The following is a 13,479-nucleotide window of genomic DNA, read 5'->3' on the forward strand; positions in this document are numbered from 1 at the left end:
CCAATCAGAGGACCCCAATGTCTCAGACATAGGGATTGGTTTAAGTCCAATCATTTCTAAGACCCCCCCTGTTCCCAAGGAAGATTGCATATTTTGACTGGATGATAGTGGTCATCTAACTTCTGAGCAGAGCTTATCTTCAGAAAGTTAACCATAAAAAGAAGCAAGGCTAAGATGGAGAGGGAGTCTGAGCCCTGTGACCTTGTTTGAATCCCTAGATCCTGCTGTGCCTGAAACTACACTTACCCTTTCTGATTCCCCAATTACATAAACTGATAAATGTCCTTTGTTGTTGAAACTATTTTGAATTTATCTTCTGTCATTATCAAATAAGAATCCTACCTTGGGTAAAAATAAAAATCATAGTTCTATTAGTGATTATATAACTGAGTATTTAATTCTCCCCACCCTTCCCGATATATGCACGTATTGTTTTATCTTGTTGAGGGCATAAGGAGGGAATGTAAGATGCAAGGACATCCTCTTCCATCTATGTCAGAAACCATGCCAACTGGCCATGTGACTAGAGTTGTGGTTTTGTTGTTGCTGATTTTTAAACAAACCTTTATGCATTAAAAACAATAATCTGAAGTATTGTACAATATAAGTGTGGTCTCTAATACAAATCATTGGTGAAAAGGAACAGGACACACCCTCAGCAGAGGTCATACAATAGGTGGTAAGATGCTTGTGTTCTTGGGGGAGGAGTTTTTGCTTTGTTGCTCTGTGGAGATCTTGGACTCCTCTGGCTTGACAACTGCCTCTGGTTTACTGAACACTCCTGCTATATGAGGCAGTTGGACAAGCTCAGCTGTGTTCTGGAGAGTGCCCTGCTGATCACCTGAATTCTGAGCCTTAGTGGTACCATCTTGTATTTTGTCTCTAGTCTCTTCTTTGATAATCACATCTGCTGAAGGAGAGAGAAGACAAAGAACAAGTTGTTCAAATGTGAATTAAATTCTAACCGCCCATTAACCATCCATTAGCAGGGGAATCCTGGTTGTAATGACATAAAAGCAATTCATTTACAAAGCACATTCTGCGTGCCAGGCATTATTATAAGCACTTCACATTTACTAATTCATTTGATGCTTTCTCCACAGCCATAGAAAATAGGCATTATTCTCATTCTCATAAATGGAGAAACTGAGATACAGAGAGGTAAGTAAGCTGACCAAGTGCCTATACCTGGTAAATAATAAGGCCTGAATTTAATTCCAGGTAACTTGACTCCAATGACCCTGTACATAACCAGTAGGAGATTTGCACATAAAAGATGTTTGACTAATGCCATAATCTGACAAAAATTCAAAGGGTAATTATAGGGGTGCAGAAAAGGACACCGAAAAGGAAAGCAGGAGAAATTGAAGGTAAGATGAAAAATGAAAAATCCTAATAATGAGCAAAACAAAGCTAAAACCAAGTTTTCTGAAAGAACAATACTAAAAGTAACAAATGGCAGGCCAGTAGTGATATAGCCAGAATAATTTTTTATCCAAGGTTGACTTTAGAGAAACTGACATGCAGTCCTCCACAGATGACTGACCCCTGGACTGTGGGAAGAGAACTGGCTATTTGAGGGGCTGTACCTTTTTTACCCAAGTAGTGTTGCCTTTGAACCTTGTCCTTTCTTGCCTCAGAAGGAAAATAGATATTGAATTTTCTCAGGGTTGGGGGCCGGGGCCGTGGTTTGAGGTTCCGAGCATCATGAATCCAAGCATGCTTGAGGGCCTGGTCAGGGGTCATGCGAAGAGAAGGTTCCCATCTACGCACCAACAAAGCCCAGCACAGGTTATTGTTTTATTTTTTTAATACTGAAACATTTTCAAAGACTCCAATAAAAAACCTAAATGAGATATAATGTAAATGATTAATTTTTAAAGAACTCATTTAAGCCATGTTATAACTCAAAGATTATAGAATGAGATTATGACATAATTTCAAAGTATCTAGAAACAATTTTTGGAAATAATCTTTTTTTAGTAAATTTATGTGACAAGCCAAGGAATGTAATAGATCCCGATTCTTCTAGAGTTCTAGAAATTTTCTTATAAGAAATATTATAGGCCCTGGCTGGTGTAGCTCAATGGATTGAATGCAGGCCTGCGAATCAAAGGATCGCAGTTCAATTCCCAGTCAGGGCACGTGCCTGGGTTGCAGGCCAGGGGACCCATGAGAGGCAGGGGACCCATGAGAGGCAACCATACATTGATATTTCTCTCCTCTCCTTCCCTTCCCCTCTAAAGATAAACAAATTAAAAATAAATAAATATGATAGCCCTGGCTGGTGTAGCACAGTGGATTGAGTGGGGGCTTGTGAAGCAAAGGGTTGCTAGTTCAATTCCCAGTCAGGGCACATGCCTGGGTTGCAGGCCAGGTCCCCAGTGGGGAACACATGAGAAGCAACCACACATTGATGTTTCTCTCCCTTTCTTTCTCCTTCCTGTCCCCTCTCTCTAAAAATAAATATTTTTTAAAATAATAAATAAATATGATAGAAAATCTTAACCAATGGGATTTTGGATTTGTTAACTAAGAAGATCAAAATAAAGTGATGCTAAACTGCAATTCCCAAGCTACAGAATTCGGACCTGTAGCCATATCAGGAAGAATATTACAGAATGCTACAGTATTAAGTTTATAAGGGGACTTGGATATAATTCCCTGCATTACTGCATTACAACTCCAAAACTGTAATGCAGTAACAAAATGCATTTGACAGAAACCTTAACATAGAATCATCCTGTCATTTTTTAATAATTTTAGTGGCAAGGCACTAACTCACAGAACCACAGTTTTTAAAAATGCCAATTCTTTAAAAGTTTTTCATTTTCATTAAGACAAAATTCATTTCCTAGGAACTTTAACCCTAGTAACTTTGACTCGACTCTTATTAGTGTTATATATTATGCTACCCATCAGCATTATACAGATTGAGACAACTAATCTGTCTTTTACGTTATAATCCTGCAAGTATCTGAAAACATTTACTTAACTATTGGCCATATGATGTGGTTGCCATCTTCCTAGATAGGAAATCCAAGCTGTTGTCTAACTGGTGACATCATGTTTAGAATAGCTTCTAATTGCAGGTAGGTGGCATTATAAGCTAGACTCATCAAGGTCATAAACAACTCAAGTTCCCAGTTCTTTGTCAAATGAATTGCTGTTAAGCTACATCTGCCCTCTCTTGAACTTCCAGAATTAGTCTATAAAACCCACGGCAGTACTTTACATTCACCCCTGTTACATTTGACTCAAAACTTCTAGTCTCTCATTCTAAAATTTGCTAATTAGCAGAATATGGAATGATAAAGTAACAGGCCCCGTGTCTTGACTGCTTCATGCAGGCTGTGAACAACCAGCTCTTTGCACTAAAAAAGAAAATAATGTCTTTCTTGGTTCTGAGCTGTGTTCTGAATGGTTGAGATTTCTGGATAACTCACCTCTGTCTCAGTAATGAGTTTCTGTCATTCATTAAGGCTCATTAATTCTATAGAGGCTGGGGGTGGGAATAATAAGAGTAAAGAATCCTTCTCTATCTGCATTTCTTAGATGAGTAGCTTGACCTTCTAGATGGGGAAACTTTCAGCAGTACCTGATGTTTATCCTGTAAGCTGAAACCTAAATTCTGGAGTGCACAAATGCCAGAAGAGTGTTTTACTAAAACTACCCCCTGGAAGAATGACAGAACATAAAGATACATTCTTCTACAAATGCTAAATAATGATAGGACTGACATCACTGGAAGGGACCTTAGGAATACCCCACTTTATACAAAAAGAAACCAAGGTCCAGAGAGAGACACTGACTTGCCAAATATCACACAGCTCATGTATTCACCACTCTGTGCAGATAGACCAGCAGAACCTGTTTTTAAAATGACAACCACTTACATTTTCCTAACTCTTCCTAACTAGGGACTGTACTAGGTGGGTGTTTTAAGTGTGTTCTTTTCTTTTTCTCTGTGACTTGACTGAAGTAGAGTACTAATTTCTAAGATTCAAAATATGCATATGGATTCTAAAAAGCTGTACATAATAAATGGTTTATAGCTCACCCACTCCCTTCCTTAGAGGATTTAGGCTCTAACCTCTACCGGCATGGGGAGAAGCCCTGAAACTGTACACTTGATGTGTGTGCAGTTGTGGCTGCTTCAGTTCACCAAGTAGAAGACATTTAGAACTTGCCTACAACTTTGCTGCCAGGCAGTCTGAAGCCAAAAAGAAGGCAAGTTCTACACACACCATAATCCAGGGCAGTCACGTAACCTCCTTGAGCCTCAGCCTTCATATCTCAAAACAGAGCAAGTCATCTGCCCTGACCATCCCATAGGACGTGAGAAGAATCTGATGAGGCAACAGGTGGGGGAGCATATTGTAGGCTCTAAAGTTCTATGGTCAGCATTTATTATTGTTTTCATAACACTCTTCCAGCCTCAGACTTTCACCAGCAAACACGTGGGAAAGTACAGTATTTAAAATGAAAAGCAGAGCCTTGGCTGGCGTGGCTCAGTGGATTGAGTGCTGGCCTGCCAACTGAAAGATCACCAGATTGAAAACCAGTCAGGGCACATGCCTGGGTTGCAGGCCAGGTTCTCAGTTGGAGGCGAGTGAGAGGCAACAGATTAATTCAATGTTTCTTTCCTCCCTTCCTTTCCCTTTCTCTAAAAGTAAATAAATACAAAATATATTTTAAAAATAATACTTTAAGCAATAAAAATAATAATGAAAGGAAAATCAGAGACAAGTACACCCCAATAAACTCACACCAAACACCTTCTGAGAAAGTCCAGGAAGCTGGAGTCATAGGTTTTCAGCACCATCGTGAGATCCTTGGAATCCGGGTATCTTTTTTTCCCCCTATTGTTGGTTATATTTTTAGGAAAACCTTTGGAATCTTTAGAGATACAACATTCTGTGTTTAGTTCCAGGTGTAAATATTCATCGGTCACATTACAGCTGTTCACTCATCTGTGCTGCATCTCAGGGCGGCCTTTGCAACTCTCTCACTCGCGGCACTGCACCACCCCCCATCCAAACACACCTGCAGTCTCAGTTGGTTTGAAATAACCACATGTACATAGTCCAATGAATGCAATTATCTTTTACAGACAATTTTCCCTACTATTCGGTATGTTCTGAGCCTCCTTCCTACTACTTCCTCCTCAAATCAGTCAGATGTGTTTAAATGGTTTAAGGTAAAATGATAATGATTAGTAATAATTACTCTAACATGACAAAAACATTCAGTTCTGAACAAAAAGAATATTGTCCATTCTCAGAGTACCAATGCCCCACTAATTCAATAAAGTGAGAATTTGGGACATCATGAGGTATAATAAGAAAGTCACTGTAGGAGAATGATTTACTTCCAAAGCCCATTTACAAGCCACAAATTATTCTCATTACTTCTTTATAGTCACATCAAAATGTTATCCATAATGGGACATCAAACTTAATTGGTCCCAAAGACACAGCTTGAAATGACTTTCTTCAGCCATTTTTACCAGTTATAGCCCTCAACAAATGTATGATTTGTCATGCTTGATCAGAAGCCCTGAAGACAGCTCCCAAGGTTTCCCAAGGATGCCATGTGCAGTGCTGTGAAGGTAAGGCCACTCATTTGGACACCTAGATTCTGGTGTATATATTCAAAACAGTCGACCACTTATACTTACATCTTGGAAATCTGAATGTAAATGGGTAGATATGTATACACACAGACGATTTACACATTAAACATAATTCTCACAAAAACTCAGTGGGATTCATGTGATAGACCTTCTGGAAGGTGCAGAAGTGCTTCCATTATTTTTGTCATCAATGTCATTTTCAGGGCGTTCAAAAGAACATCTCCTCTGAGTTCCTGCTGGAGACCGTGAAGGTGCATATGTGTGTGTGTGTATATATAGACATATGTCTCTGTATCTATGTATTTGTATGGATAAGGGTGAGAGGCATAGCATGGGTACAGGTCTTGTGAATTCATGTACATCCCTGTTTCCCTTTTTGACTGTCACCAGCGGTCCCACCTTCACCTTATATGTTGATCTTTTTACAAATGTTCAAAGGAGAACCAGGCTCACAGGTTCATAAGGGACATGGCTCCTAAAATCATTGATTTACTTGTACAAGTCTTCTCACCCCTCCAGTGTTTTCCAACTATTCCCTCTATCTCCATTTTGCTGCTTGGAGAACCTAGGTATCTTATTACTTACTACACTTAAGGCAACATCACTTTACTACTAATTACGCATAGTGGTATTTATGAGGAGTGCCTTGGAGTTGGGCTGTTGGCAACCCAGACCTGAGGAAGGGAACCAAAAACTGAAGTGGACACAGTATGTCCCAAACTTATGGTATCATAAGAAGCACAGAGAGCTGTTTTTAAAAAACATAGACTGCTGAGTCCCACCCATCTCAAACCTACTATATCATAGGTTATACAGGAGGATTGTAGGAATTAGCATATTGCCGAGTACCCAAGTAATTCTTATAATCAGATAAAGTGTGGGAAACACTGAAGAGGATGCAGGAACTGAAGATCTGTAGATATTGCTACCAAGACCACATCATCACTCTAAAGTCTAATGCTGATGGTAAAAATTTGATACCCTATAAAATGGGTATCCGTATGTCTTTGGTACCCTCTCACAAAGATGCCCTATATTCCTTTCCTTTCCATCTCCACCCACACACTATCTCCTGAGTTTAGTGTTTAAGCTCAAAATGTGGTTCTTCCCACAATGTCTTTGTCTAATATGGGGGAAACACCCATATCTCTACTTTTCTTGCCCTAATTTCTTTGAAATCCAAAAGACCAGTTTGGGTTCAAAAGATCAGTTCCATTGCCCCAGGAGTTAAGTTACAGCAGCCAGTTAGCCAGATCCCCTGCCTGCCATCAGACTGCTCTGGAAGAAGAGTTAGTTAATGTGTAGGCACCATGCTAAGACTACCAGGACACTGACCCTCATCAGAGGCAAGGTCTTCAAAGCTCCAGCCATGGGTACAAACAAGGTAATATTTACAAGATATAACCACTGGAATGGCAATGGTATGACTAATCAGGGTAGATGACAGCCTTGGCAGTGAAGTAGAATCATGGAGGATCCTTGCCAGGTACTTGCCAGGCCTTAAAATTAGTTTCTAAAACATGGGGAGTGGGGCCTAGCAGTGGGGTGAGGAAGCATGTGGCTGTGTCAGGGACTCAAGGCTGTGACATTTTGTCACATGGTACAGAAATGGTGTACATTTTAACCCTCATGTGGCTGAACCAGTGCATATTGGCTGCCCACCAATATGACTGAATTGACTGAAGCTCCTTGACTAGGAGGATCCCCATGAGGGCATTTTTGAGTCTCCTATAAATTGGGCAAGTTTGGAGAGAAATTAAGTGACTTGTCTTACATTTCCAGGCCACTCTGGGGTAAAACATAAGAGGCAGTATGGTTAGAAATGACTGGGATTCCACAGCCAGTATGAGCCTGTGAACTAACCAAACAAAAATGGCTGGTCAGAAATGCCACTTGGATGTCTGTGGAGTTCCCTCTCCCTCATGTCTGGCTTTGTTCCAGTTGCCTGACCTATGGGCCATTATGGCCTTTTTTCTACCTTAGCTTCTTGTGGTTCTTCAAAGGGATTTTAAATATGGGACTGACTTCATCTTTCTGGTACATAATGCACTGGAAGCACCCCTGTCTAAGTTGGACCTCATCGATCCAGCTGTTCATCTTGTACAGCATCAGTTAACTAGAAAGACAGAGGATAATAAAAGCCAGATCCTGGGGACTGTGATGAGGGGCAGCATGGGACTGTGGATGAAGCTTATCCCCACAGTCATTAGGCAGATGTCCCATACATAATTAGCAAGCCATAATACACCCACAGCAACTGTTCTGCCAGCCCTTGTTTTACTCATCTTATTCCAAAATTTCAATGAACCCAGGATGGTAAGGTTCTGAAGGAATAAGGGAATTTAAGCAGGAAAGAATGATGCTCCATTAATGACAGACTATAGCAATGAAACCTTCCGCTGTTCATAATAAAAAGTTTCTGCTCTTTGATTTCCCTACACATTGTATAGTGTGAGGGGGCCACCTGCTTGGAGAGGCAAGGAGACCTATAGGAGAGGGCATAGTTATAATATTTAAGTTTTCAAGATCAGCTGACAGACCTCCTGAGCAGAAACTTGGTCATTTTTATACTCCTGCATATTTTCACTGCCAAGACCTCATGCCCAGTGTGATGCCCCTGTCCCTCTCCATCATGCCACCTGATACCACTTCTCAGAATCATTTTACTTTTCTGGGGGAAAATAAGCACCCTAATCATAGTTTGTCCTTTGGGATGGGGCCAGAGGAAGAGCATTCAATGGGTTTTGAGGAATGGGAGGTGTCTTCATGGCCTGTGGCACCTCATCCACCACAACAGGATAAAGAGTTAGACCTGAGAACTTACCAAAGAATGTCTGTCTCCTGGAGGCTGTCTGAATGAAGTGGGTTGGTGGCAGGCCCAGCACCTTCAACAAGTAAAATGAAGTTGCTTCACTCTTGTGGAATCACATGTTCAAAGACCTCATTAGAGCTGAGTGGGACTTTGGTCAGACTTTGCCTTCTGCACATAAGGACCCAGGGATATTGTGATATCAAGTCAGTGGCAGAGCAGGCCCAGCACCTGGGTCTTTTGACTCCTAATCCAGGGCTGTTTCAGCATGCTGAGCATCAACACCAGTCATGTAACTCTAAACAGGCATCAGTACCAACTAGAGGCAGGCACTCTTAATGATAGCCAGATCTCATTGTCAGAATGAATAAAGCAGTATACATGCTGACAACCCTGAACTAAGGAATATCATATTTTGGCTGGGAGCACTGGGAAGGGCAGAAAGGAAGAGGAGATAGAAATTACCAATGGGCATCAAACAACCCTATGACAAAATACCTACTTGAAAAGAAAATTGTAGCACCTACTTATTTACCTGTCCTCTACAGGTTGCACAGAGATAGAAAAATCACAGGCATTAATCACCCTGAGTTCCCTATACTTGTAGCTGGGTTCCCAGCACCATGCAGACCCTGCCCTTCTGCTCTTCAACCTCACTGACATTGTGCTCAGGAGGAAGCTGAATCTGGGGCAGTAAGGCCCTCAACCCAGACCCCACACTCCTCATCCTGCTTGGTATTGGAAGCAGGAAGAGGTAAAGATGCTTTATTAAATAATCCACCACCATCAACTTTGGAAGCCATCTATGCTGATCCTTTCATTTTCTAGATGTCCAGAGCAGGACAGTAGTTGTGAAAGAGAAAGATCTGGATCAGACTCCAGATTTACTGATTCTCACTCCAGTGTTCATTTCAACGTACCTATCTTTTACAGTGATCACCCTTACTTAACACTTTATTATTAGTTTCAACTATGAAATAAAACTATCTATATTTAATAATTCTCAAGGGTTTGTGTGTGTGTCTCTGACCATCTGTAACTCTGAGGCAATCTAGAAAATAGAGATTTGGTATAGATAGGTAGAAAGAAAAAAGATAGATGATAGATGATAGATAGATAGATAGATAGATAGATAGATAGATAGATAGATAATCTATTTTTCTTCACAGTCAAAATATTTTATTTACTGGAAAATTTCTGAAATGTGAAATTTTCTATTTCTTAGGGTTATTTTTATTCTGTTTTATCTAATTTCACTCCATAACAAAAGGCCTTGTCTTGACCAATGTGGTTCAGTTGGTTGGGTGTCATCCTGCAAAACTAAAGGTCACTTTCAGTCAGGGCACATGCTGGGGTTGTGGGTTCAGTACCCAGTTGTGGTGCATATTGGAGGCAAGTAATCAATGTTTCTCTCTCATATTGATGTTTCTCTCTCTCTCCCTCTCCCTCCTTCCCCTCTCTCTAAAACATAAATAAATAAAATCTTTTTTAATGAAAGGATAATAGGTGTAATGAATAATCACATGATGTGTATTTTTATCGGGAGATATTCTTCCCAGCAAGCTAGGATAATGCGTGACTAGTAAGTGAACAACACATAAATTGTGATGGGTGTCGTGTCACTCTGGTTTTATATTCTTTGACTATATTTGAAAGACTGGTATAACAGTTTTATTTTTAAATGTCACTTCGCAATATACTGCAAATTACATCTCTTGTAATCATTTATAAATAAAAATGTTAGATGTCAACTTAAAAGTATAAAAGGGTATACATAATTTCAAAAATACTTTTAGGGAACATCTCCAAAACAAAAAGTATACAGGCCGCTGCCCTACATCAAGTCTGATGCAACCCAACTTCTGAGAGTGGAAGCTAGCTGTTGTAGGCCTCCAAGTAGAGCAACCAGGCCCTTCCTCACCTCCATGATGCAGGCCAGCTGCTCAACTTCATTCTCCCCGGGGAACAGAGGGTAGCCCATGTACAGCTCAGCCAGGATACAGCCCAGGCTCCACATGTCAATGGCCATATTATAGGGGTGGCCAAGAATCACCTCTGGGGATCGGTAGAACCGGCTTTGGATGTATGTGTACACTGTGCAGAAAAGAAAGAGAAACCTCACAGAAGAAAACCTTCTCCTCCCCAGAGCATTCTTCTCCAGGATGCCTTCTCAGGTGAGGGTGAACCATCATTACAACTCCCTATACCTTCTCACTGTAAGGGGTTTAGCAGGGAGCCAAAGTACAACTGAGCAGCACTCAGGAATCACATCTCGTATATAATCTCATGAAATCCTTACAGCAAACCAATTATTTTAAATTTTTTCTTGTATTTTTTCTATCACCATTTAACTGCCATGTACCCCTCTCCCTCCTGCAATCACCACACTGTTGTCCATGTCCATGAGTCCTTTTCCTTTCTTGTGCCATCCTTCCATCCCCAAACCTGCCCCCAATGGCTGTCATCCAGCTCTGTCTATGAGTTTGTCTCTATTTTATAGCAAACCAATTATAATGGAGGTGTTACTATCCTCACTTTAGCAATAAAGAACTTAAAGTAGGCATTGTTCTAGGGAAATAAATTTGAGTCAGCTAAGGTTTAAAAAAAGGAACATAAGACTAATATAAAGCTAATTTTCAAACTGTCAGATTAATTTGGGGTAGACATCTTCTGAAAGTATTGTGACCTGGCAAGGGAGGAGTCATGTGAGAAATATAAAAGAAGCATGCAAAAAGCATAATTTAAAAGTGTATACTCAATACATTATGTGCACGTGTTGTATAATGTAAAGTATGGAAAAGGAAACCTCAAGGGACTCTCAGAAGAGAGGCTGTATAGAAGATGACATGGTAGGAAGCCTAGACTTTACAGGTGAGGAGACTGGGGTCAGAGAAAGAGGATGGTTTACTTGTTTCCACATGCTCTTATTAGTGACTTCCCCTCAATGGGGAAGAGCAGAGCAGGGATTCTGTAATCTCTTCTCTGTTGTTTGACTTAGTTCTAGTAAGGATGTAATAAATTTGTAATTAAAAACAAAAGAAAGGTTTAATAAAATTACTTGTATGTCCTGCCTGCTCCCAAAAAATGGATTTGAAGCATTTTGCAATTAAAGTACATGTATACAGGGTAGTTTTTAAAACTGGATTTAACAGATACTTACATTATGCTTAATATGTGCCAGCCACTATTCCAAGTGTTTTATACAGATGAACTCCTTTAATCCTTACAACAACCCTGTAAGCGGGCACTATTATTGTCCTCATTTTAAAATCAGAAAACTGAAGCATACAGAGATTAATTAAACTGTCAAGATCACTCAGTTATAAGCAGCAGAGCTGGGATTTGAACTCAGGCAGTTCAAGTCTAGCATCTACACTCTATACTGTCTCACAGTTAAGCAAAAGGGAAAGAGAAATATACAAAGGGGGAAATGACTATCAAAAACCAAGGATAAAATAATTATAAATTCGATTCTGAGCATCCTGTTAGCCATGATAAATGGTGACTGAGAGGTTACACAGCTTTTCTACCCAGGACAAATTAGCATACAGGTCCTTTGTAAGAGGTATATTTTTTTCATACTTAAAAGGTAAAGGACATGTCTTGAAAAGTGGTACTGAGAATATTTAAAAAGATCCATCCAATAGTCATGTTATCTTTTTATCTTTCTGTGCCTTCCATTGGACTGTGAATGACCTGAGGACAGGAAATGTTAAGTTCTTTGTTCCTGGTACCCAGGACAGTGACTGGCACATAGCAGATATTCAATAAATGTTTGTGGAATGGTACATGTTCTCAACAGCAAACTTGATAGAAGAAAGTATAAAGCTCAGAGAACCTAGGGCTATGAACCCAAAACTTCAGAATGGCTACATGTAGACTCTTGGGTACTACCCCAGAAAAAAATTAGATTTGGTACTTTGGAGGTGAGCCTCTGGAAGCTATAATTTTCCAGAGGTCACACATGATTCTGACATCTGGTTAGTTTTGGGACCCAATGCTCTCAGGTGATTCCAAATCCACAGAATATGAGATCTGCAAAGGCCCTTGAAGTATTTGAGTCCAACCTTCTCATTTTATAGAGAAGGAAATTTAGGCACAGAAGGAAATTTAGGCAAGAAGTGAAGCCTCTTGTGCAGAATCATACGAACAACTATTATGACTGAGCCCAGACTTGAACCCAAGTGACCTCATGTATGAAGTACTTGTTCCTGTAAGGGAAAGAAATCTCAATAGGAAAATTCAGACAAAGAAACCAGAGTGGGGCTTACTTTTCTCATGCTCATAACAGCTTGATCCAAAGTCAATAACTTTAACAGAGACTTGGCCCTTCTGGTTTAACACTATATTTTCCTAAAGAGAAGAAGAAAGATATAAATCACATTTTAATAATGTCTCTCTAGACCCTCTATTGTTCTAAATGTCTGCCATCCACTAGGACTCAGTCAGAAATTCAACTACCTCATAGTGGACTCCTCCCATACCTTCTCCAAATCTCATTTTTTAACCTCCCTTTGACTTCCCATTTGATTTGTGGTCTGTACCCTTTATTGGAATCCAGAATTTTCTAACTCACAGCATGTCTTTTGCATATATTTTGTCCCTTTCCCCGTATAGATTGTGGGGTTATTTTTATCTCCTCGGCACCTGGTCTCAAGTGCCAAATCAACATGAAGCTATAACAGAAGAAGACCAAAAATAGGGGGGACAATGATTTGATTGGAATTTGTGATTCTTATGCTGGATTTGGGGAAAATCAAAGACAGGAGTTCCAGTAGTGTCATGGATAGAGGCAGAGCTCCTGGGCTCCTCTCCCTAAGCATGAGAACATGCCACCTAGGGCTGGAAGGTTAAAGTACCAATTGTGTTTTCAAGGATCTCAATATCAGATAAGTTGATTATTATGAGTATCAGATGAACTAATTGTTTACTGAGCCCCTTAACATTCTAGATATGGCATAGCAGGCCTGGGCCAAAACCTCTTCCACCATAAACTAAGAAAGTAAAAATTTAGTCCCCAGTACCTTTTCTAAAG

At 40.1% G+C, this 13,479-nt stretch overlaps 1 protein-coding gene across 1 annotated transcript in view; it reads right to left on the reverse strand.

Moving 5' to 3' along the window:
• Positions 1–665: 665 nt before the first annotated feature.
• DYRK4 (dual specificity tyrosine phosphorylation regulated kinase 4) overlaps positions 666–13,479 on the reverse strand; it is a 49,887-nt gene continuing 37,073 nt past the window's right edge. Inside the window, exons 10-15 of the mRNA XM_053662036.1 lie at positions 12,716–12,797; positions 10,366–10,538; positions 8,460–8,520; positions 4,770–4,899; positions 1,590–1,765; positions 666–910 (exon numbers count right to left, since the gene is read on the reverse strand). Coding sequence (XP_053518011.1) covers positions 666–910; positions 1,590–1,765; positions 4,770–4,899; positions 8,460–8,520; positions 10,366–10,538; positions 12,716–12,797 — 867 coding nt within the window. The remainder of the gene's footprint in view (positions 911–1,589; positions 1,766–4,769; positions 4,900–8,459; positions 8,521–10,365; positions 10,539–12,715; positions 12,798–13,479) is intronic.

The sequence above is a fragment of the Artibeus jamaicensis genome, unplaced genomic scaffold (assembly GCF_021234435.1).
Source record: "Artibeus jamaicensis isolate MK-2021 breed Jamaican fruit bat unplaced genomic scaffold, CSHL_Jam_final contig_1028, whole genome shotgun sequence".
Lineage (NCBI taxonomy): Eukaryota > Metazoa > Chordata > Mammalia > Chiroptera > Phyllostomidae > Artibeus > Artibeus jamaicensis.